This window comes from Dromaius novaehollandiae, chromosome 7 (assembly GCF_036370855.1).
Source record: "Dromaius novaehollandiae isolate bDroNov1 chromosome 7, bDroNov1.hap1, whole genome shotgun sequence".
In the NCBI taxonomy this organism is placed as follows: Eukaryota; Metazoa; Chordata; class Aves; order Casuariiformes; family Dromaiidae; genus Dromaius; species Dromaius novaehollandiae.
In genome coordinates this window covers 43,194,068-43,218,966 of record NC_088104.1, presented here as the reverse complement: position 1 = coordinate 43,218,966, position 24,899 = coordinate 43,194,068, and the positions used below count along the sequence as shown (strand labels likewise).

The window sequence follows — 24,899 nt, the reverse complement described above, 5'->3', positions numbered from 1 at the left end:
CATGCCTGCGAATGTTTGTCTTGAGTACTCCTGCAAGGTGTTGAGCTCTCTGTGGCACTGATACAACTTTCTCTATCTTGCACTGGTGGTGAACTACTTGGAGAGCAAATTCTTGGGGGGCAAGAGTAAGTGCTTCTGTCTGTAATGCAGCTGAGACATCCATGATTTTGATGAACTTGCTCATAACGAACAGTATCCTGCTCCATGAACCCTTCTATAGAAGTCAGTGGGAGTCTGCTTAGAATAAGGACTTACCTGTGTTAAAATAATATCAGGGTCTGACTCCATTTTCAGTAACAGGAAGTCAGTAAGCAAACTATAAGGGAAAGGAGAGGTCACTCAGTGAAGATCGCCAATAGCTTTGTGACTTAAGATATCTGAATGTCTCTCTGGAAGTAGAGAGTACAGTTTGAAAAGCTGGTGCATAAAAGCTTAGAAGTGCATGTCTGAAACCTTCTACAAGCTAGTGGCGGATGTATTTACACACCGTGTTGGCTCATTTGGTGACTACATCATAGATCACAAGGATATCTGTTATGCTGAAAACTCTTGGAAATGTTGATTTGCACCTAAGATCTTTTAATCTTTTTAGACCTTGATTATTTCAACTTTTGATAGGTCAATTAACAAAATAAGAAATTAAGGAACAGCAGTAGAGTCCTTTGCATATGTTTTTAATCATTGTGTAAAGCTGGCAATCATTATAAACTGAAGCGTAAATTCAAGAAGCCTTACAAAAATGGGAAAGCAACATACTTCAGAGTTGGAGGTGATTTAGAAAGCAGAACCACTGATATTATCAATGCCTCTCTGGGGGCCTGACACTAGGGTTCAACTGGTCTTACTGTTTCAGACACACGCCATCAAGATTTATCTGTGTTTCACCAAGTATGAAAAATATATGCATCCAGGGGCTTCCGGCTGATCCCCCCCAAAAGCCATCAAGCCACCTCCATTAATGTCAGCACACTCATAAATTTTTAGTGCGCACTGAAGTAGGCAACTTCTGCCACTGCACAGAAGCTTCCAGAGGTGTCCCCTGCCTCCTGTAAATCCATGGACACCCAATAAAGTAGATTAACTGCAGATGGACTTAATAACAGTTGTCCCTCCTTTGGAATTACAGGGGTTCACGCTTCAAAAGGAGGACAATGTGGTTAGAGGTGTCCCCATAAGCAAAAAGAAAGAACTGAAGGTTGTTTTTTTTAACGGCTGTCAAATCTAGAGAGTTGACTGCAAATGATGGGAAAACATCTTGTAGAATAGCGAGCTACAGTTCTGGCCTCTTCAACACCCTGTTCCTGAGAATATCTTGCTATTTAATCCTCAGCGCACACTCTCCACAGCACTGCCATGCACAAGTGTTCCTCTTGTTTATGATAACTTATTTTCCCTCTGTTCAAAGAAACCTGGCGGGCTATTTGTTCTGGCTACTCCTCTGGTGAGCCAGTGATGCATTTGCATTCCTTTCTCTTGCTCCCTCCAGCCCTAAAGATGTCTGCCAAAATTAGTCAATAGATAACTACTCAGTGGAAGCTTTAAGAATGTGTTAGGAAAGGCCTGAACATTATCCATTAATGTTTACAGCTCCTAATTATGTTAATTAATCACCCTTAGAGGTTATCTTATCCTGGAGCCCAAAGGCAGGATTTTGGTTCCCACAGATGTACTCTAAAGTAGCCAGCTTGGATTTAAATATTGGTGTAGCTGCTCGCAGCAAGGAGCTCAGCATGGACTAGCTGCCAGAATATTTACGCAGGGTCCTGGGCAGATTTTGCTGTCAGAGCTGTGTGCTGTCATGGCTGTGCTGATCCTGTTGGATTTTAAGACTAGCTTTGAATGCCTACATGAGATAGTTAAACATCTGGGTGCAGGCTGAGCCACGTCCAGGAAGATTGATGCTAAATGTAAGCTGTTCCTGCAGCCACGGCCTTTTGGCATTGGAGAGAGGCAGGCAGAGAATGTTTTGTGCTAGCACTAACTTACGATGTAGCGATTACTGCCTTGGCAAAATCTGAAGTTATCATTTGCCTCTGTCTGAAAACAGGGATTAAACTGTTGAAACGGAAAACAGACTGTTTCCTCTTGTCCCTATCTTGGAATCTTTGTAAAAGACGGGTCCTGTCCCAATGTGAAATATGCCAACGATTCTGTATCGCTTGAGGTTGTTTTAGAGACCAACAAGAATATCTCCTTCCTGGGAAAGGTTTGTAGCTTTCCTATTTCTGAGTATATTTATTAGCTTTTCCTGAGCTTGCTTTTGTGCTAACTGCAGGCCTAATGAAAGAACAATGTAAAAGATTTTATATCAACTAATATTCAGCAGCTGTGCTTGCTTACTGGTTCTATTACTGGTCTGTACTTTTGCAGGAAGACAAAGTAGCTATGCAGAAGAGGACCTCAAGCTTGTGCCATCCTCTTTTGGAGCTTCATTTCCACAATTCAGAGCTTGCCTTCGCTCTCCTGGGCAAAGTGAGACAATTCGGAGAAGACATGCAACTCGGACTGGCCGCAGAGATCTAGAAGAAGCTAAGATATTTCTACCTAATTTGTGGCATTCCTTAAAGAATTTGGTTTGTGTAGGTTTCAGTGCACAAAGTGTACGAGCATGGGAGAGGATGTATTCAACTCCAGAGAACAGAAAAGGACAGGAGAAAACTATCTGTTGTAGATATAACCCTCTTCCTAATTTGGCTCAGCTCTTCCTCATATGGTGAAATTACCAGAAAAGCCCCTTATTTATTCCTGAATGCAGAATATCCTGATTTCCCTCCCCTAAAGGTAAAATGGACTAGAGTAAAAGAAAGGCTAAAGGAGTGTGTTACTTCGAGTTCACAGCTGCTTCTCTATCCAGCTGGTAGTTTTTGATCCTGAGTTCAATGCCACATCCAAGTGACTTGCAAATGCATGACAATCCTTTAATGATGACAGGGAAAACATGTACTGACAATATGGATTAGGCGAAAGAGAGCGCTTCATCACCCACCTATAAATGGCTCCTGTGGGCAGCAGCTCCTGTCTGTGCTGAATATAAAGTACCAGATAGCAGAGAGGTACTCTACGGTAGGTTCCTACAAGAAATGCCCTTGTAGGGGCAGTGGGGTAGGAGGAAACGCATGGTCAAGAGTAATGGGGCGTTGTAAGAAAGGACTGTGATTGAGGGGCTGGCATTGTCTCTCTTTGGTTGTGTCTCACGGATTTCCAGACTGGAGCTTGCTCTTTAAGAGAACTGCCTTCATTGTGGATTTTCTGCACTAAAAACTGGTTATTAAGCAATTTTGCTCTCAGCTGCTTTGCAAACTGTTGCCATATTGTGTAGAAAGCGCACTCCATACTCCTGGGTTACTTTGAAGGCACTTCTGGCAGGCTGAGGGCAGGTACAACAAGCCAGACAGGACTGAAAAAAGATCAGGAGTCCGGATGGACGTACAGTAACAGCTCCTCCAAATCAGAGCTGAGGAAGTACGGGGTGAGGAGGAGGTGTCGCTGCTTGGCATTGCCAAGGTGTAATCTGTCTCTGTCCTAGTTGGCCAGAGTTCAGTTGCTGATGGATTGCTTGGCAACTTTTGCACATTCATATTAACTTCATAAAGAGCAGTGTGTACAGAGTGTGAAATGCAAAACTGGTAGTGCCTGACACAAATGAATACTTTCCCTGTTCTGTGGAGGTTTCAGTGCAAAACCTCTTTCTCCATTCATCTTCCTCTTGCCTCTTCACCCCCCACCCCCTGCTACCTAGAGAGTCCTGTGAACAAGCCTATTGGCAGTAAACTCAGCTCAACAAAACAATCTTGTGAAAAGGGAAAATATAACATGATCACTTCCTATTTCTTTCTCCTTTCCTCTGCATCAAAGTCTGGGCTGGCTGTCAGGAATGTTCAAAATGAATAAATACAGCGCAGGAACCCCCTGCTTCAGAAGGAGTCTCATTCACTCGCCATGAAGCTTGGCTGATTCTTTTTCTGACAGTACTCAAGTCAGCAGGCAGAGCAAGAAGATCATTCAAAGCTAATCAGTAAAGTGTAAACCTATTATGAAAGCACATTTACCCCTCGCCTCCTCCTTCCTCCAGAAAACCAATCCCCAAATCTGTGGGAATAACACATAACGTACATAAAAGTTGCTATTACTTAGATCCCCTGTTATTTAGGTCAGCAATGCCACTGATGAAACGCTCCCCAGAGCACTGAGCAGAGGCGCATAAATCCTCCAAGAAATTCAGAGCATAATTTGTTACAGCTAGAGGGCATAAGATACATTACAGCAGAGCCTGTGTATTAGGCTCTCCCCTGTGACTCTGGAGGCTATCTCTAGTAATAAAAACCTCATCTTGATTTCTGATTCTCTATATTGATTTCTGCACAAAAAGACTTTTCTTACACAAAGATAGTACTATATTGTTCTATATAATAATGGGATCCTCCCACCCATGTGCTTTTTTTTCCTTCTCTTCCCTATTTAGGGATGAATCTAAGGAAGATTTGTAATTTGGGGACTCTTGGTATGTACTACTTGGCGGGTAAAGGGCAGAGAAGAGAATGATAGTTTTTGCATATGCGGTACAAAACCTCGTATGTGAAATTAGAGAAAAATACCTCTGGTCTGGAATAGTACTGGAAATGGAAACTAGAACCCCAACTGTGCAATTGCTGTATTTTAATATAAAACTCTGGTATTAATGAAGTGGGTGGAATCTGTGGGAGTTGTGACTAAAATCGAGACTAACTTAGAGGTATATAATCATAGTAGCTGTTAATTTTTGAGCATTTGTATTCCTGTTCTACAAATCATATGGCTATCTTGATAAAAGGGAGGTCTGTAGGCACACTGCATGATGCTTTTTTCTTTTTTAATTATTTCAAGCTTTCAAAAAAATCTGTTCTAGTGTGGGGTATAGGGACCAGACAAAATAGAATCTGGAAAGCTTTTTGTAAATAATCTGCCAGCCAAATAAGAACAGCTTTGCAAAAGTCAGTACAGATAAACAGAATGATGGACAGCGGGGTTATGAAATACAGAGAGTTATATTAAAAACATTTTGTGTTCTCTGCAGCGGGACTGCTATAGGCAACTGGAACTTTTTCATTTAATCTGTTCCTTTGGGTTTTGCTTTGTTTTGCTTTTTTAGAACTTCTGTCTTCGTAAGAAGCTGTCTTGGATTCTGAAGTGACTGAAGCTATGCCTGTTCCCTTCTGCAGAGAAAGTGGTAAATATTTATAGCAGTCCTGCTTCTTACAAGTGGAGAAATCTGATATGTGCTCATTGTTTTTGTAATCTGATAGTAGCTGTGCTGAAAGACAACACCTGCTAATTGTATTTCCGATCACATCCTTTTCCAATTGAAGGATAAAGTGTGGAAGGGAAGCATAAGCTTGGGTTTATTTTTTTTGTGCATACAGCAAAATTCATTCAAAAGAATCTTTGTTCCCTTTTAGCTATCCGTTTATTTAATAGACTATGGAAAAGGGTAAACTCTGTCAAAAAGCCTAGTTAAAGAATAATTTATAAGCTGCATTTAGATGTTGATCTTGTAGACAGACTTATTGGAGAGCCAAAGTATACGCTGGCAGGTAATAATTAAAGTAAATCTTGACACTTCAGATTTGGGCCGCCATTCGGCGAGCCAGGCAGAGAGCAGGATGCAACTCCCGCTAGCATTCCGGAGCGTCTCTGGCATGCACCACGCTGAAAGCTGGGCTCTGTGCGGAACACGTGCTTCCCATGTGTAGAGATCTGCTGATTTTTCTCTTACCTATTTTGGATGCAAGCGAATGTGTTTGTGGGGAAAATTCTTTGAGTCAGTTAAATGGAGGCCTCCCATGAAGAGCAAGATGGCAGGCAGCTCACTCCAACTTGTCTCAGTCCCATAAACCCTTGCATCACTCAACCAGACTTAAATGAACTAAAGCATTGGGTGATGTCCAGGCTTTGCTACACTGACGGCAGCTCTCCCACTGACTTCATCAGCGGCGGGATTTCATCTATCATGCTGCTAAGTCACCAGAATGGCTTTTTATCAATAAGAGCTGACTAGTCTTGGCTGAAAGGTGCCTCACTGATTTTTAGAGATGATGAGGGACAGCTAATTTAGAAGAGGAGAATAAGAGAGAGTATGATCACGCACACTGCTCTGGCTGCAACAAGTCAGGATTAGGACATTATGGCCTGTAGTTGCCCGTCACTGTCCCTTTGCCATCAGGTAACTTACAGGGTAGTTAAAGAACCCCTTGTAACTTAAGCTTAACTGCATATTTATATACTGGGATGACGACCATGCCTGTCTACAGTCCTGTAAAATAATAGTCTCATCTAAAGTTGGGCCTGTGGGCACCCCTGGGACCTAAATTTAACAATGTGGTCCCCTTTTGCCTGTGAGGACTACTGCATAAGAAGGTCTAAGCGTTTACACCCCACCTTATGTCTTCAGAGTATTCATACAGACCAGCTTCTATGACATGGAGCTCACTTATAAATTAGGTAGTAAGGGTTTTGATGAACAGCTCATTCAGCCATTTCAGTCTCCCTGCTGTGATTGAATGTCGGCTTCAGCATCCTCCAAATGATCATTTGAATTCATTGGACTTTCTGGTTTGCTCTGCTGTTTGTGCCTTGATGGAATGGGTTTGGCTTAATGCTTCATAACCATCCTTTTTAAGGAGGTCCATGGCTCAGCCTTATCCTCTGGGACATTGCTTTCTCGCTACTAAAGAAATGTTGTTATTGGGCCACATGATGTTTCAGCTAGTTCTCCTCACTCTCCACAGTCAAGCTAATAGGACACGATTATCCTGTGTTAGCGAATTACTATTAGATTAGTAATATTAAGCACAGGAAATAAAGATCTTTCTGTACCTCAGAGCGCACTGGGAGTTGTGGAAAGAGGCAGGAAATGGCAGCTCAAGAACTGTGTAGGCTGGATCTGTTACCTAAGAACAGGGTTAATTTAGGGACTGGGGAAGTGCTTTATAATAATTGAGGTTTTGTAGATCCAGGAATTCTCCTTGAAGGAGAGCTAGAAGTGGTAAAAAAAAAAAATCTATTAGAGTCTCAAATTTAGATAAGAGGCAAAATTACAAGGAAGAAGAGAACTCATCAATGTGCTATTTTTATGGGTTTGTTCCTGTTTTTGTTTTTTACAAGAATAATTGCTATCGCATAGCCACATAAACCTGATTAGAAGTGAAGTAGTCAAGGAATAAAAGAGAATAAGCATCCTTTTAAGAGCAGGATTTTATCAGAATGCATTTGTGTTTCTAACTGGAAACTGCATCCTGAAGGCAGGCCTAGCATACTGAAAAAATGGCTGAATGATTAATGGACATGACATAGGTCCACAAGACAAATGTGAGCCCTGCAACATCGCCAATCAGCTCAATACATAAAAACAGACAAAGTGATCATATGCAGAGCAGCTGAAACTTGGCTGGTAAATCCTAGGAGTTCTGGACCCTGCTTCTCAATTTGCTTTCACGTACTAACCCCCTGCATGGGCTAGATCTTGGAAAAACGACCCCTATCACATAAGCAGTCTATATTCCTTAGGATATGGTTTTACAGTATTGCCATATTAAAGTTGCCAGTTTCAAACTTCTTCAGCTACAGTAAACTTACTGAGACAACTATAGGTGTCAGCACCTGGTATGAAAGCATGTGCTTAACTCTACTGAGACATGAAGTTTCACTGAGATCAGCAGCGGTACTAGGTACAGTTACATTTGAGGAAGTCTTCAAGGTCAGCCCTCAAACATGAATGTATTTCAGATTCATATAGGCTGCTGGATAACACCAACAGGAATCTGGACTGCAATGACCAATGAGATAATGTGGCTCGCTCTAAATAACAATCCTTCTGCCTCACAGAAGACGATGTTATGTATCATAAAGCTTTATGTATTCAGACGGGAAAAGTTAGTGTTCCTAAATAGTAAATATTCTTGTTGTAATTACAAAGCTAGAACCCATGCTGACATGGAATTTGAATGTGTCCTCAGTTTAATCTCTGTGGGCCTGATTCTGCAATTGGTCTTTCAAGGAGCACCTCTGGTCCCTGCTGGACCACGTAGGGAGTGACGTGCTATGCTAGTTTCTCCAATCAGGAGGCCCGCCTCTCGGGAATTCAATTCTGCGGAGAGTGCTTGCAATGGGATTGGGACCACCACTGTAAAAGCCTGGAAGCTGCTTTGTAAGAATTGCAAAATAGGCTCTCTGAGGCAAATGGACTTTTTAAAGGGCAGGTGTTTATCTCTTCTTACCGGCACTCGATGAAACACTGGCGGATCTGATCTTGGAGAGTTTCTTTGATGTCGAGCCCCTCTATTTCTTTCAGCCTGTCTTTGATATACACCAAGGCTTTCTGATACTCCTCCTCGTGTCTCTCCTGGACCTCACCTCGCAGGGCGTTTACTTCCCTGGCATGCAGTAGTGAAGTACTTGCTGTCTGGAAGTGAGGAGGTGGGCACTGAAATGACAAGGGGAGAATATGGTTTAGAACAGCAGGTATGAATGACAGAAACTTAATATATTCTGGAATGCCAGGTTGACAGTGAATCTGAGATTAAGCCTCATTTTATTTGCGGGAAGCCAAGAAAAAGCCCTGTGCTCATAAAAAATGCCTGGACGCACACAATGGTCTATTGTTAGTGTTTCAGCATTAATTAACAGCATTGCAATGTACAAAAACAACCCTTCTAGCGTGGGATCCTGGGATCTCAATGAGACAGGTGAGAAAGCTGCTGTTCTGCAAATGCCAACTTTATCCATGTCAGAAGGGTGCCAGAGATTTTTTAATTGAATTTTCAAATGTTTGGACTTCCTATTGGTACTTTTTAATTAGCCAGTATTGTTTTTAATTCATTCACTTAATTTTTATATGCGCTGTTTGGTCAGTGGTTTCCTGGTATTTTGTTGCAGCTGGTCATATTCCGTTAGGAAATCAACTTCCCTTGAAGAACAAAATATATAAATATTTATATATTTATATAAAAAAGAATAAACAACCCCCCAACACCGTAATAAAAATTATAGCTGCCCAAGTTTCCCATGATTTGATAACCTTGGCAAGAAGATTCTACAAGTCAGTTTAAAGCCTTACAATAATGGATTCTGCTTCCTGATTGATTTTACATATGTACGTTAAGATAGGTGAAAATGAAAGTCTGTCTGCTATACAAATACAGAAGCATGAAAAATATTATCTGTACGGGTGGTCTGAAACTTTGTGTTTTCTTGCTTACAGTGGCTAATAAAGCTAAGATGTTCCCAGTGTTTTATAAAGTATTCCTAACTTGTAAGGTAGAGAAAAACGTATTTACAAATTATTTTGTAAATTAGCTCTGATTTATTTTTCAGCTTTAGAAAAAAAATATTTTCTGTATATGTGGGAAATGCACTATTGTACATATGTTAAGTATGTTAAATTAAAGAATCAATTAACAGAAGAATGAATGGAAAAGAGAAAAGATGATCCATTTTTGTAATGTAATGTGTTTTACTCTTCAAAGTTAGTGACCATCTCACACATAGGTGGCAGCATATGTGAACAAAAGCCCGGGACTTTGTTTGAGTTAAAATAACATCAGAATCTACAGAAATTGTCCCTAAACCAGCACAGCTCAGACTAATTTAGATCTGAAATTCTCTTTACTCTGGTGATGTATTTTTTAGTGTGCTCCAAGTGAGAATTCCAAAGGACCCCTGCAAAGACAAAAAGCTTCTATCAAAAGTTTGGCCAGCTTACATTTAAGATCTGCTATTCGATGTTTTTCCAAGCTTGGACCAGGTTCCAAAAATCACTAACAAGTGCCAAGCAAATTTGGTTTCAAAACATACACCGTGGTTTTGCACGCTATCCAAAGTAAGCGCAGAAGCCCCATTCAGGAAAGCAATTCACTGCCTTCCCCACATCTGCACTGTGACTCGCACCATGGAAAAGGAACTGGTGAAGGCCACCGGTGAGAAACTGTTCAGAAGGAAATGAGGAGAGCAGTCTGCTTTTAAGAGGCAGTTCTACATGCTCTATTCTTGGGTATGTTGCCTGATGATGTTGCCTTCACTAATTTCTCGGTTTTCACAGAAGTCGAGTGTTTCCAATCTTCAACAGCAACTATTTTCAAGTATGGCACAACTACTGTTAATAACTATTTACTTGCATTTCACCTTAGAGTCCCAGTGTCTCTCTTCTTAATGTTAAAGGAACCTCAGAATAGCGATCTCTAGTAGACTTGATGCCACCTTCTCAATGCTCCTTTGCTCAGAAACTAGAGGAGAACCCATAAGGCCTGGTTTCCAGCTCATGATCTAGAAAAGAAATCCGCTTCCTTAGGCGTTTTTACACTTAGCTATCTGCTTTGCTACAGTAGTGCTCAAGAGACTGCTTGTCTTAGAAGTTACCGTCAGAGTACTATCGTCTAGAGGTACCGGTACCAGCACTGCTATGGAGTAGATGAGCCAGCCAAGGTCAAGGTGATTCTTCTGTCTGCACTTACTACCACAGTCAAGTCTGTGAACAGATACTATATTACAGCATAGAGGACAACCTACTGGATTTTCTAACTAGATCCTCACTGGGGAGGAGGTGGGGAAGCCTTGTTTTATTCACAACTATGTTTTTCAGCAGTTCCTGGCAGCAACATGAAAAGAAAGGTGATATGGGAAAGAAATCTGGGAACATGCGAAAGGCAATGGAAGAGTATATCCGTGAGCAAAGGTATGGGTGGTGAATGCTGAAGGCTTCCTAGGGGGCAGGGAGGACCCCTCTCTTCTCTCCTTTGGATGTGAGGCAGTAGGGGATGGGATGAATGTTCTGGCCTGAGGCAGCTCAGTGTGAGACAGACCCAGTTATCATTAGCCTACTGGGGCCAACCTGCTGAGGAAGGGTACCTGCAGTCAACGGAGAAAGACAGGCTCCTCTGCAGGATGAACCTCAATGGTGAAGGGTGAGGTTTCATGAGATGGCTCATCAAATTAACAGCTCATTGACAAGGGAAGGGGGCAGCACCTCTGCTTCCACCCTGCTGCTGGATGTGTGGTTCCTCCCTTCTCCTGCACAGGCTCTGGGACTCACCTGACCCTGCAGTGGACCAGTTCAGCTCTCTAAGAAGTGGAAAATAATCCCCTTTATCTTTCTTCTCTTCTTCCCACCCACCTCAGATTAAATCTCTCCCAGCATAATGAAGTGAATCAGCTAACCAAGGAGGCAGCTGAGTGCCAGATCATTGTAAGGGAAGCAGCAAGTGTGCGACCGGAGCAATATGGATGGCAGGATGGCCAGTGTGGTGGTGCAGATGGGATGGAGTCACTTAGTCATCCTTGAACCTTTGTCCTCTGCTCGGCTCTTCCTCCAGTAACTCCTGAGGGAGCCTACAGTGATTAGCTACCACTAACTGTGTATTTGCTACCAGCCTATCTTTCAATATCAGTACCAAAGCCAGACAAGGTAAGAACTGTCTGAACTTGTAAGAACTTGCACCCATGAGCAAGACCAGAAGTAGGAAGTTCTTATCTCTTAGTGAACTAGCACAGAGTATGTCTACACACGAGTTCAGAGGTATAAAGCTAGTGTGGACACAGTCCAGGTAGCTCTAAAGCAGCTGGCACAGATGCTGACAGTTATAGAGCTACAGAATATGCCCTAGTCAGCAAAATACAGCCAAGGACCTGAGTAAATATTTGTGCAGCTACTTGTCTCAGCTCCATACAGTTATCAATAAATCAGCTCATATTAGTGTATGAGCTGCAGTCAAAGCCCTGAGACTGAAGTACAGATATAACCTTGTAGAACATCTCACAGAAAGAAGCTCTGTTGATTTGCCCTTCATGTTTTTCTCATTTTCATTTCTGAAGGCTGTTCTATTAAAACAAACAGGTACTGCTCCTACCAAGAAGAGTCCAATCACCCACCTTCAATAACCCACAAAAGAAAGGAATGAAAAAGAAGGGAGAATGATGATAAGACTACACTCTCATTAGACTGCCTTCTCTTCTAACCCTATTCCTTTCTTGTTACTAATATTTTCTAGATTAAGATATAGTCATTACTCATGTGGAAAAGGGTTTATTTACATGTAGGAAAAGGCTGTTGCTGATGTGAAATATGCTGTTGTTTGATTGCTTCTATTGCAGGGAAAGTGGAGCTGGTTCAAACATAGGTTTGATAAGCCAGGTTCAGAAGGAAGAGGGTAGGTGTTGGGAAGGAGCCAACAAGATAGTATGACATGGCAGGTACGAAAAGACACTTGATCCGAGTGGGAGTCAGTGCTGGCTGGCAAGCTGTTGTGATGAGTAACAGAGATGCACGTTAATAACAAATGACATCCTTTGAAGCTGGCCTAGCAATGAACAGGCAATTGCCAAATGGGGGGCTCCTCTAGTGCAAAGTTTTGGCAATAATGCGCTTCAGCTCAGATGGGTGAGGGAGAGCATGAAATGAAGAGCAGAGGTCGTTGTGATAAATGAGTCCTGAAGGATTCATGGCAGTCTAATGTGGAACATACGTAATGCTCCTTGTTTGGGTGAAGACCAGGAGGCCTACACATGTAAGGAATTGAAAGCTGGCTTCTGTTCTGGGGGAGGAGGCGGCGGCGGCAAGTGTTGAGCAGCAGTGAAAAATCTTGCCATGTACACTTGATCTTAAATAAAACATTACAGGTGAATGTACAACTAGCCTGACTTTCCATTCTGTTACTTTGAAATCAATGCAGTTGTGACAACCAAATATGAATTGAACTGGGTATGTCTCAAGATCTTTCCAAGCAAATTCCAGATGGCTGGACATGAAAACTGACCGAAGAACCAAAGAGAAAAAAGATAACAGGTAGTCGGTTTAGGTTAACTGTAGGAAAAAGGTCCTGACACGTAAGGAAACATGAAAATAATTTAAGTGTATATAGGCTAACAAGTAAAATTGAGACAATCTGAAAAAACTGCTTCCTTGGCCTATGAGAACAAATCCAAATGTACTTATGGATGTGAATGATAAAGAAGAGAACTCAGTTGGTAGAGTATAGCCAGGGAATGAGGAGACAAAATACATAAAAGTTGAGTAGGGAAGTTAATTTTGCAACATAACCTGAAAATAGATACTTACGAACAGCGCCAGAAGGCCTATCCATTTTAAGAGATACAAGAGGATATCTAGAATATTAATTTAAAAATGATACAATTGTACAATTGTTTTAGCTATCAGTCCTCTACTGTTTGTTGTGCATTTATGATGTGTTTTCAGGGAAAATGCCTTTTGTCTTTTGCCAAATGAAAGACACTAATGAAAGGAAACAGTCCTAAGGGACCTTGCATTGGATGGTACGGAATGTTTGAGACAAAACCCGAGGGGGGGAGAAAAAGTTTTTCATAGTATGGGTAATCTGAATCAGAACAGCGTTTTCATCTTCTTGCTTTGCAATTGAAGAAAGCAACTATGTTAAGCTTCTTCTTTTAACTGGAGGGTTCTTATCCTAGTCATAAAAATACAGGTTATCTAAGCTCACCAGTTTCAGAGTTCGAGCTATTCTAAAGCCTGCCTCAGTAGTGAGGACATATCTGCAAAACCAGGGAACTTAAATTCCTCTTTCAGGAAATCTCAGGTCTTGCAAGGGAGATGGAGTCTATGTAACAGCCTTGGTGGGGTTTGTGTTCTCCTGTCAAGGAGCAGAGCTTTGAAGAACACATGTGGCCAAAAAAGGCTCTGGTCATCTGAAGATGCATGAGTAAAAGAGAAATGGCAGAAAGAGTGTCAAGAGGGATGGCTGCTGGGAGTGGATGGTTCCAAACAGCTCCAGCAGAACCTGTGAATTGTGGTATTGCAGGTCAGCTTCCTATGCCCCCACATGCATGCTCTAGAGCGCTGAAGTTATACCGAGACAACGTGATGAGTGCTGTTTTTATAGCTATCTATACTTAATGCGTACGTTAAGGAACACAAAGGCCAATTTATTTTTAACATCACTTCTCTCAGTGCCTCTAATGTTTCTCCTTCTGAATCCAAGGGAGGCATTCTACAGCAAGGCACTAATAAATAGCTTTTCCTTGGGGGCAGAAGCGTTTTTCCATCTTTAAGAAATTTCTTTGGCCATGTGAAATTCAAATTTGTTAACTTGCCCTACAAACAGCAACTCATTTAGAAACAAATTACAAATATTAGATGGAGACAGTGAACTTGATAATGCAATGCTGCCACATCAGTTGTAGAATAATGCATCTTAATGAAGGCTTCCCATGTGAATAAACCATTATATTTACAAGCTTTTCACAGTTAATGACCCAGAACCGGATAACGAAACTCGCATTTTTAGTGTGGTCCTCTGTCAGCAAAAGTATACATATTAATAATTGATGTTGCTGTAAAAATAGGACATAATATGAAGATTCCTGAGTTTGTGGGAAAATAGGACTACATGGCCCATTAACTTAAAATGCTTATCTAATGTTTGATGGGCTTTGTCTTTAAAATCCTTGTTTAAATTAATAAGGCAAAATGGACATTTGTCTAAAAGAGAATTTTATTCCAAGTCATCAGTCACAAGTATGCTGATGAGAGAGCTGCTTGATCTTCTGTTCTTTATTTCTTCTCCCCCATCCCCCTAAAGAGAATTTAGGCTTCATGAAAATGAAAGACTCATCAGTAGAAGGAAGGAGAAATTCCCCATGCGTTCCAGGTAAGTCAATGCGATGAAAGTCTCTTAACACTTTCTCTTTTAGACTTTTGGAACTCAATTGCATAGATCACTCTTTCCTAGGTTAAAAAGTCTGCCTTTCTGCTTAGTCAGCTCAACAGCTCTTTCCAACACAGACCGCTTTATTGTTCATTATAAAACACTTAGAGGTGTGCAGGCTGGCTGAACATGCTTAAGGCTACAGCTCTACATATAGGATGCCCCATGCTGTGGAACTAACTGCTCTTCAATTGTTCCATTAAGACTGCACTTACAAGGAAAGATAGTCTTCATTTCAATGAAATAAATACATTTCATTTTATTTCATGTTTTAAGGCTAACATTCATATTATGGCTGAAAGGTAGATTTACTGCAGCTTTTATTACTGGGTACTTAATTCAGGACAGCTTCTTTTCTTTGACCTGAAACAACATGGCTGAAACAGACAGCACGGTTTTATGGGTTGTCTTTGGTGTATGTTCTGCTAAAGAGAGTGTTGTCCAAAATCGTAATCTTTAGACATAGTAGTTGTGTAGGTTTTTGCTGTAGTTGTTCAATTTCAAATGTAGTATAGTTTGCTTCTCTGGAGAACTTTATTTTCTAAGCAAAATAAGTGTTTTTAATGGTCGTTTATTTCTACCAGTAGTGGAAGTGGCAATTTGACACTGGGACTACACAGACAACTAACTCTCTCCTAGAATAATACAGGAATTCACAGTCTAAGCAACTGGGGTCCCCTTCTTTGCTTGTGACTATTACTGTAGTGAATTTTTAAAGAGAATTTGGATCAAAGTTTAAAGTTTAACATACAAATTAGCTATGTTCATTTGTTCTTGTTCTCTCAATGTATTTTGCCTTATTGCAGGAAGAATATATTTTAAAGAGCTCTCTTGAGTGATGAAGTATTTGTTCATATAGGTTCCATGGTACACAAATGGTGATGGCCACATCAATTATGTGACTGAATTCCTAAATTAGGCACAAAAAGGAACCACTAAGCAAAATATATTGCATTCATTAAAGCTTCCCTACTATATGATTCACTTCAATGGCTTTGCCAATTAAAGTAATTGTCATACGCATTCAAACAAAGCATTTGTGGTAAGAGGCCTTGTTAGAAAAATATTGAAAGTGGCTGTTTTATGGATTTATATAATATATAAATAAATATTGATACGCAACATTTATTAAAAAGATTAAAGAAAGATAAAATTTGAAGTAGAACAAACACATTTTTATTTATGACTCTATAGGTTTATAAAATCTGGTTATGTTTATTTCAGATATTATACCTGGGCTTGCTGTCAAACCATTACTAAAAATGGGACGTATATTTTGGACTCCGAATGGCAGTGATTTAATTGTTAGTGTGACTCTAGCCAATGAAAGCCCAATAGTTAAGCAGGTTTCTTGCTTCTCAGCATCTTACTATTTAGAAAATAAGCAGGTTTAAATATTATAATGAAAAGGGGACAGATTAATTATTACTATTTAGATTTATATGTATGCATGCTAAAATAACATATAAAGCTATTTGTGCTGACCTGTGAAATGTCACCTAGGTTGTAAGTAAAACAAAGGACATTTTACTCTTATGCTTGGTAAAAACAAAGTGGGGGTGTACCACTACTGTAACTTTTTTGCCTGCTTTCAGGAGTTGCAGAAATATTTTACTTATGAATTTAGCAGTTTGCTAAATTCCATATCCGTGTTTATTTAGCAACAGCCTCTAATGTTTACACAGAAGGCTATTCTGGGAAATACTCATTTTTTCTAACTGGATGAAATGAAATATATCAGGAATTCAAAGAACAAGAAATGTTTGGCAGACTGTTTTCTCAGATATAAATAAAGCCATTACCCAGGACAACATGCCTAAATTAGGGTATGTTTAAAAGAGGTAAGAGGGAGAGAACAGTTATTTATTTAAGACCACATAGATCCTTTCATGTGAAAAGGATATGGAAGGAGGAAGAATAGTGGAAATACTATATGAGAAAATTGAAGATCAGCATATATTATGCCACTAACTTCCTCTGGGTGAGGGCTAAAATCATGGTATAAAACAGCATCAAAGCTGCATTAACTGTAAATCAATAGATATACCTGTGAGACGAGAGGACCTTTACATGTGTATGTGTCCAAAGCACCCAGGACTCAGTCCTACAAATTGCTTAAATGTGTAGAGTGCTTGGCTGCAGAAGGATCTATTACTTGTGCCCCTTAAGTGGAAACACAAGCGAGGGAAGGTCCAGGCCATTTGGAGTACTCTGGTCTCAAAGCTGCAACGTTAGGCTGAGTCCCTAAATTGGGAAGAGTTTCGTCTTGTCTTTTTGTCTTCCTTGTTCCTAGGCTCCTCCTACACCACCATAAATTATTTTGACTGCAAACTGTTTTTCCTAACATTTTAGGTCAAAACATAAAACTTTTCCTCTTTTCAGTAGCCTGTGTTCAGAGATTGTAAGTATAACTTCCTGCAGGCCCTATCCTGCTCAGCGAGTCTGTCAGTGAAAGAACGGAGTGTAGATCCATCAGTAGGGTTTGGGCTATTTTGCACAACTCTGAAACAAAGCAGTTACCATAAACCAGTTCGCGCATCCAGTTATGCCAGGCTGATAGCTAGTTTGCACTGCTGCAATACGAAACAATCACAGCATCCTTTAACTGTGCTGCTTCATGTTTATAAGCCAGAAACGGACAAGAGGAAGAACATGCCAGCTCAAAAACTGAAATAACAGTTCATTATTTTGTAACTGTCAAACAGCCAGAGCAAGGAAATAAAGGTTGGTTTGGATAGTACATGCAAGTTTTCAAGACAACTGAACGTGCTTTCTTGCGACATCGGTGTGGTTGCCGTGGCTTAAACACAAGACCTAGGACTGGAACATTGGTTATGGTGTTAATGCTGGGACTGGCAGTAAACAGCATTGTGGCAGCAACATGAGGAACATCAGGAAACAGGTCAGGATACAGTTATCAAGATATATGTGTTCTTACTGAGGCTGGCTTCTTTTTACGAATTAAGCCAGTACTGCAAATTGTGATTTATCGGAGATTTAGAAAAACATGTGCTGAGGGAATCAGGCTGTTTCTCCAATTAAGCTTTAATAAATAATAATAATAATAATGAGGCTTTACTTTTGAGCCAAGAAAAATCTCTGGAACATAGACTGCTATTCTGTCATCAAGCAAAAGAAGAAACAGAATCAAATTCCAGAAAACATACATAAATTTTTCTGCAGTAAGTAGACAGTAAAGAAAATAACACTGCGAAGAACACACTGAACTAAGCCAAAGACTGCACAATTCCTGGACTATCTTTGTTGCTCATATTTTCATACTTTTTAGGCTGACATGACTGAATTTTCCCCCAAATCATTATTCAGAACTTCAAAATGATTAGCTCGTTTGTAAAGCACTTTTTATATGAAAGCTATATACACATTTTTAAAATAGCTGTAATTATAAGAGAAATTGTATTTATTGCAGTAAAAGTCAAGACTCCTTTGGGATGGACTTGAAGTAATGGATGGCTAGGTCTTCTAATTTATCTAAGTCGTGCAGCATTAGAAAAGCAAATTCAACATATTTACACATGAAGATCTGTGGTCATTTTTTAGAAGGCTGACGTGATCATACATCAAAGGGACTTGACCTTTGGAGCTCAGTGCCTATCTATCAGCATGAACCAATGCCTGCTTGCCACTCGCTTCCTTTGGAGACCGTGGAAGGGAATGTGGCATGAAAAGTACAAGAGAAACACGAATGGGGGATATGAAAACATCGGAAAGATGAACAGATTTCTTTTATTTAGAGGTATCTGTTTTTCCCCGCATCCTTTGATTATATACTTGATAAAGAGTAATGAGTCTGAGTGCAGAGTTGCAAACATCAATTTTCTTGCTCCTAAATGGAGGTCAGGAAATGAATGGACTATATGTGTTTGGTTTGAATTCCCCTCATCCCTATGATCGTATAGATTTTCCTCCCCATAAAATACAGTAGATGGCTGTTTACATCCCAGTTATCAGTTACTCCTACCATCGGCCACCATGGAAAGAGTGCTTGGCTGTGAACCCTTCAATAAGTGATGCCAGACTTAGATTTCCTCTCTATGACTCCAGTGTTAAGACTTGCCAAAACTGTCATGGGATTTGACAGGAAATGACCCCTTGTTGTGCAAAAGGTATAATTTCTAGTTTATTTTCAGCACATCCCAACTTTCAGCGTTTTAGGTCTATACTGGTTAAAATCTCTGGGAATTTACTTTGTCTTAAATAGAAGCAGAATCACCCAAAGCTCTGTTTACATACATTGGCCACATTTACTGTTAATGCCTAGCAGATATTAAAGATTACAATCCACAAGATGTTTTCTGCATTTAACTTGATGTAACTCAGGTCAATTTACATGTTCCTTTTTTCTAAAGATAAGATTTTAAGGTCGTTCTTAAATGATGTCACGTGCATGTTATATGTATGTCATAGGCACAATTAGTTGTCATAAATTCATCGCCTAGCTGAGCGTAATTCCATTTCTGGGTAAGAAAATAATTCCTCTTCTGCCTAGGAGAAGCAGAAGGTATGCTTTAATTCTGAATTACATGATTATTAGTTATCACTGAACAACTATAGACTACAGAGTTATGAACAGACCTACCTAATACAGAGCAGTGGTGAATGTTTCTGTAAAGCAGCTCTAGAAAGTGGCTTAACTAGAACTCAGCACAAGCGAGGCATTACTGTAGCTGGAGTTGAAGGGAGCTGCAAGGCTTGACAACTGCGCAGTGCCTGATGAAGGCACCAAAAGAGCCGTGGGGGCCAAAGATGCCTTGCTGAGGGAAGAGAACGTCATCTGTAAAGAGTCTATCCTTTTTGTCAGGCTCCTGCTAGGAAGGAAGAGGTTGCTAGGAGGATGAGATGTACCTTCTCCGGTTGTGGGAGGAGAAAGAGGAGATTCTTTTCTGTCTCATAAGTAGGGGTGTTTTCATCCTACTTGCACCCCTTGCAGTCCCACTGACCACAGAGAGCTGTTTATTTCCCTGTGCTTTTGCACTATGCTCTGAGGAATATTTTGGTTCTTTCCATATTTCCATATGCACTTATGGAAATAGGAATATATTAATTTGGCAGTTTTATTGTCCTTTTTCCCTATTCTTGACACACACACATACTGGCTTGTAAAAGGGTGTGAGGAGAAGAGTTTGCTGTTTTAATTCTACTTCAGGAATAAGGCAGCTCAAGTATCTTGGCATTATGAGTTGCAAACTGATTAACACAATTTTCTTGCTCTGTCATGCCTGGGTCAAATTCCCTAAAACCCAGGGCAAATTCTACACCATCTGTTTCCACATCTGCCATATACATTGGACTATGTGTATATATAGCACAAGAGCATGCAGCACAAGACAAATTGTCCTACTTCTGTGCCATCTATCATTCCAGTTTAGTTCTGTATTCCTTAGAGGCCCCTTTAAAAATACGGAGAATCTTAGAAATTAATTTTTCATTTTCTGTTAAATCACAGAAGTCTGAACAGCAAACAGACTGTAGGATATTATATTCTCTAGGTAGCACCACTCACCATCCCCAGAAATATCATTTCCTCTTCTCCAATTTTCTCTGTTTTCTTGCACTGGATATATCCACGCCAAATCTGAATTGTAAACAAAACTCTAATGAGATAAATAGGTCTTGTTACAGCCTCCTTTGCTGTGGCAGACACAGGAAAAAACAAATAGAGGAAGGAAAGGCACAATATACAATTGAAACTATTACTCTTTAACAGGTTGCCATCTGCTATATTTTTTTTGAAACAATTTCTGAAGTTTGCTGTCCCCTCACACACATATCTGGTTTCTTAACACAACACCATCAGGGTTCAAAAAGTGTTTAGACTGAACTTCTGTTCTTACTAGGCTGAACTGGCTGAATAGTCACATAAAGTTATTTATGTGTAGGGACTTTCTTTGAAATTTAGCAGTGATCTCCCTTTCTCTTTTTTTTTTCTTTTTTTTTTTTTCAGGATTTGGGATGAATTCTTTCCCTGGAGACCACAGTAAAAGGAATGAATTCCTTGAGATGCTCTGGATTTCAGGGGGATGCCAGAACGAACAACTGAGGTCATAAAAATTGGAATGGAAAAACAGCATGTAGGTTATAAAGTCACCCTGCATTGCCAGTGCAGGATTGTTCCCTTTGATCTCACATCTATGGTTCTGTTTCATTATTTTAAGTGGTTTAAATGATGTATTTCACCTTATTAAACAGCCTGAGACACATTCTTTTAGACTGTTTCTCATCCTATGAGCTGCGTTTCTGTCTACCGCTGTCCTTCTGAACAAACTGTTATCACTTAGTCCTACCAGAATTACTGTTCTGACATGCAGCTCACCTTTTGAATGCAAGTGGCAGCATCATCTGGATTTGGACCCGTCCTGCCCTGAAGTTTAGCTTGTCTTTCTCTCTTCTCTTCAAGGTAGATCTGCTTCATGAATGTTGCTCGAAGACGGCCTTGACGAGCCCTTTCTGCAACCTGGATTGTTTTAATGGCTTCTTCAAAAGCCATGGACTTGACAGGTTTCTTCAATAGCACAGCCAAAAGTGAATGGACAAAGCAGAATATTAGAGTTACGATCTACAACTGTTTTCAAATCCTGATTTGCATTCTGTATTAAGTGTTTCTGGGTTAGCAGGTGAAATAACCGATTAACTCTTTGTGGAAACTTTCTAAGACAAAACATCCTTATTGCAAACAGGAGAGCTTTCGGTCTTAGTGCTATCCTGAAGTATCTTGAAAGTCTGCTAACTTGAGAAAGACTTTGCTTCTGAGGACTTTAAGGAGAAAATGAACCTGATGTGTTGATGTCATTTCTATAGCACTGTAGTTAGGTAGATGACAGGGCTGGGCCTAGCAAAGGGTGGATGTGAGATGGAGAGGAGATAGATGCTATGGATCTGAGCAGCATCCCTGACCAGCAGGGAACTCCTGATGCTATAGTGGGAAACAAGAATGGTTCTATATGGCTAATGCTTCCTGCTGAACTTTATCCGCTTGAGAAAAAAAGGCATAAAGAACCACAAGGCTTTGTCCAATAAAAAAGAAAATTCCCTAGGCTATGGAATGTGCTCCTCTCATTTTCCGCCTAATTTCAGAAGGGATAGGTTTCTGGATGCACTGCTGGGCTCCCAGCTCTCTTGCTGAATGAAAGGACAGGCTGTCCTGGGGGGCAGCCCAGGTCTCGTCAGCCCAGAACAGGTAGAAGAGCCTTAGGGAAAAATATATCAGAGCAATGCAGCTGAAGAGAGGGACTCTCCCTTCTCGCTCCTGAGAACTCTTGCTATCTCCTCGTCCTCCCCAGGGAAAGGCTGAATTACTGTCCTTTGCTGACACTAATCCCCGTACTGCAGACAGTTCACATTTGATGTTTCTACATATGTTGCGTAGAGCTCATCATACTACATTTTCAGCAGGGCTTTCTATACCAGAAACAGAGAAGGACAAATGATCTGCAGAACAGACACCTCTCCTGAACTAACACTGTTTTTAATGTACACTAGATCGCTTGTAACAGCTCTGCCACAGACACTTAAGAACACAGCGGTCTGTTGCCAGGCAGTCAGGACTTCCTGAGTGTGTATATTGCCTGCTATGATGCATGCAAAAGTGCTGACAACCCTCTAGCAATCCCAGCGGTGATAGCTGAGGAGGAAATCAGCAGACAAACTGTATTGAAAGGGCAGCATATAGGGCACTAGATTAGTACTGTGTTCATGTGAGATCATCTTATTCACATTTGTTGAATCCTATGCTTCTCTTTGGGCATCTTGTTGAGGGAGACCTGGACCCTGCCAGAGCCCAGTGTTCCCAGGTGAGCTGGCTGCACACCAGTCTTGTCTGTAACTGATGCCATGCTGAAATGGGGGGATGAGAGCAGAACTGGGGGAAGATGTAAAGGCTTCAAAGTGTAATCTCCTGAAACACAGCATCTCCACAGAACCTAACATCAGACTACTAGGAAGCGCAGAGAATTTACCCAGAGATTTGCTGTGGAGGCTGAGAGGACTGTAGCTGCCCATTAAAGTAATCTAGCAGAGAGCATCTGCTCTGTCTCTACAGGCTTCCTCGCTCAGACTGGTGCTGTTTTGCCTCCTGGGAACCTTCCCTCAGTTACTTAGTGGGATTGATACTACCATGCATGTAGCAGGGCAGGAGAATTCCCCTGACAGCACAACTGCTGTGTAGAGTTCAGTGGTGGGGGTAGTGCGGCGGTTTGACTGAGTGGTCTGATCAGAACTGTCTCTCATGGCTATAACATCTATGAATCTAAGTTGTCCGGACACGGAGGCACAGTTGTTTATTCCAGGAGGTTAGCAACCACTGCTGGTAGGCAGTAGGCCGTTTTCAAAAGGTCAAAAGTATATCAAATTCGGAACAATCTCAACTCCAATGTACTTCTCTGCAATGACTTTTGCTCTGCTAAAACTCAATTTTCTACCCCTCCTAGCAGCTGCAGCTCTATAGCCTACAGAAGAGACTGCAGTCATTGTTCAGAGGTTATAAACAAGTGAATACTAATAGTTATGCTGACATGAACTCTGAGTTTTGCCTGTTTCAAATCCTGGTTCAGTAAAACTTGAGCCAATTCAATTTCAGTAGGACTAATTACGTGATAAGAGTCAACTAGGTAAGCGAAGCACGTATTAAACTTGGCCAAAGTACTGTCCTTTCAATTACACTCACAACAGAGTCAATTCATTTCAGTCTTGCTCAGATTCAAGATGTGACTGGGTATTAGTAGACGTAAAAAAGTCAATGTTACTTTCTATTTGTGCCTTCTCTGTAAACAGGGTTTTATTTTCTAACTACTGTCAAAATACTTTTCTCTTTAGCGGCTCATGTGCTCAAGCAGGTTTGGCTATAAGGAAAAAAGAGTCAAGTTACTGTGTATATATGTGGTACACTTACCTGTGTTTGCAATCCAGCATGAAATAAAATCTGAGTGAGGAATTTCTCTCTCTCTTGTAAGGCTTTCAGCTTTTCTTTAATAAAATATCTTGGGATAGGTATTTCTATGTGTTCCTAGAGGAAAAAATAGTCATGGGTTGCTTTTCTAGAACTGCATTAAAATCACATTACTTATTAATTGAACACCTTTACAATGTAATTAAAATGGACTGAGATTGTTGAATTTTTTGGAGTGTTAGGGAATTTGACCTCTGTAATGGCTGCTGTGCTGTTACTTTGCAATTACTTAAGGCCTAATTCAACAACAACAAATAAATCAACCCAGTTTCTGAACCATGGCAGCAGGGAAATCTCTCTGTTCATAATGGCTCAATTATATTATGGAACTATTAAAACAATTTGGCGGGGTTGCCAGTAATTTAAACATGATTTCCACTGAACTGAATACCTCTGGTTATATGATCATCCCACTTTTTTTTTTTAATCAGCATGAAAAATAAATCAGCTGCATTACATTTTTTGAACCACTACAGGACCCCAGATAACTCTGTTCATCTACAGGTACTTCTACGTTGGCCTTGACTACCATATCTCACCTCTCAAAATCAAGGGTAATTAGAAATGGCTGTCTATATAAGAATGCAACTGAATCACATTTCTACTGATTGTTTCCTGTAGAATTTCACTGTTGTTGAGAAATTGAAAGAAGACACAGAAAAAAGTACCCCAAAAGTTCAGATGCTGCAGAATGGAATAACCTGTGCTTTGTATTGAAGACTAGAGACAATTCTTCAAAATAGCTTCTGGCAAGTATGTTTCTTAGGGGGGAAGTCTTCATAGGTCTGGTTCATACTGGTGCCATGCTCCTAATATTCTGTTTCATGAGTGTCTAGAATATCTGCTCAAGCAAATGGTTTACCTTGAGGGATAGGGGTGGAGGCAAGCAGTAGAGTTACCCTGTCAGGCTACTGATGTGGAATTGCACGGTCAAGTCACAGTAAGTTGTCTCCAGGTATGCGTGAGCACTTGATCCTTTGGGACAAGGAGCCAAAGACAGTTACAAGACTTGATGTTGTACCGTCAGTGCTTTTTATGCTATTGGCTATGGAAACTGGTGTACTTTAACTGGCTCAGGCAGACCTCTGACTTGGTCCTTTGCAGCCTCATTGATACCTCTGGTGTGGACAGAAAGAGCGAACAAAAGCAGGAGAAAAGCGCTGGATGTATCCTGCCCTGATAGAGGCTTATGGCAAATATGCTGCTTGTGAACTCTGAGGCATTGC

General features: G+C 40.6%; 1 protein-coding gene and 1 long non-coding RNA gene across 8 annotated transcripts in view; one reads left to right on the top strand and one right to left on the bottom strand.

The window, feature by feature from the left end:
* The window catches only part of IQCA1 (IQ motif containing with AAA domain 1), a 110,456-nt gene that overhangs the window by 71,853 nt on the left and 13,704 nt on the right, over positions 1-24,899 (bottom strand). For both annotated transcript variants that reach the window (XM_064515402.1, XM_026104704.2), the window contains exons 3-6: positions 23,617-23,730; positions 21,043-21,231; positions 20,233-20,304; positions 8,253-8,458 (exon numbers count right to left, since the gene is read on the bottom strand). In XM_064515402.1, the coding sequence (XP_064371472.1) occupies positions 8,253-8,458; positions 20,233-20,304; positions 21,043-21,231; positions 23,617-23,730 (581 nt within the window). The remainder of the gene's footprint in view (positions 1-8,252; positions 8,459-20,232; positions 20,305-21,042; positions 21,232-23,616; positions 23,731-24,899) is intronic.
* On the top strand, positions 2,041-23,658 carry LOC112985802 (uncharacterized). 6 transcript variants are annotated; one of them, XR_003259836.2, is made up of 9 exons: positions 2,041-2,206; positions 2,371-4,501; positions 5,129-5,206; positions 9,664-10,705; positions 11,149-12,811; positions 13,643-13,802; positions 14,583-14,651; positions 20,674-20,804; positions 21,131-23,658. It is a non-coding gene; the product is annotated as an uncharacterized LOC112985802 (long non-coding RNA). The 6 variants fall into 6 exon arrangements; XR_003259835.2 differs by having other exon boundaries at positions 9,664-11,434; positions 11,864-12,811; XR_010390062.1 differs by having other exon boundaries at positions 2,371-3,063; positions 9,664-12,811.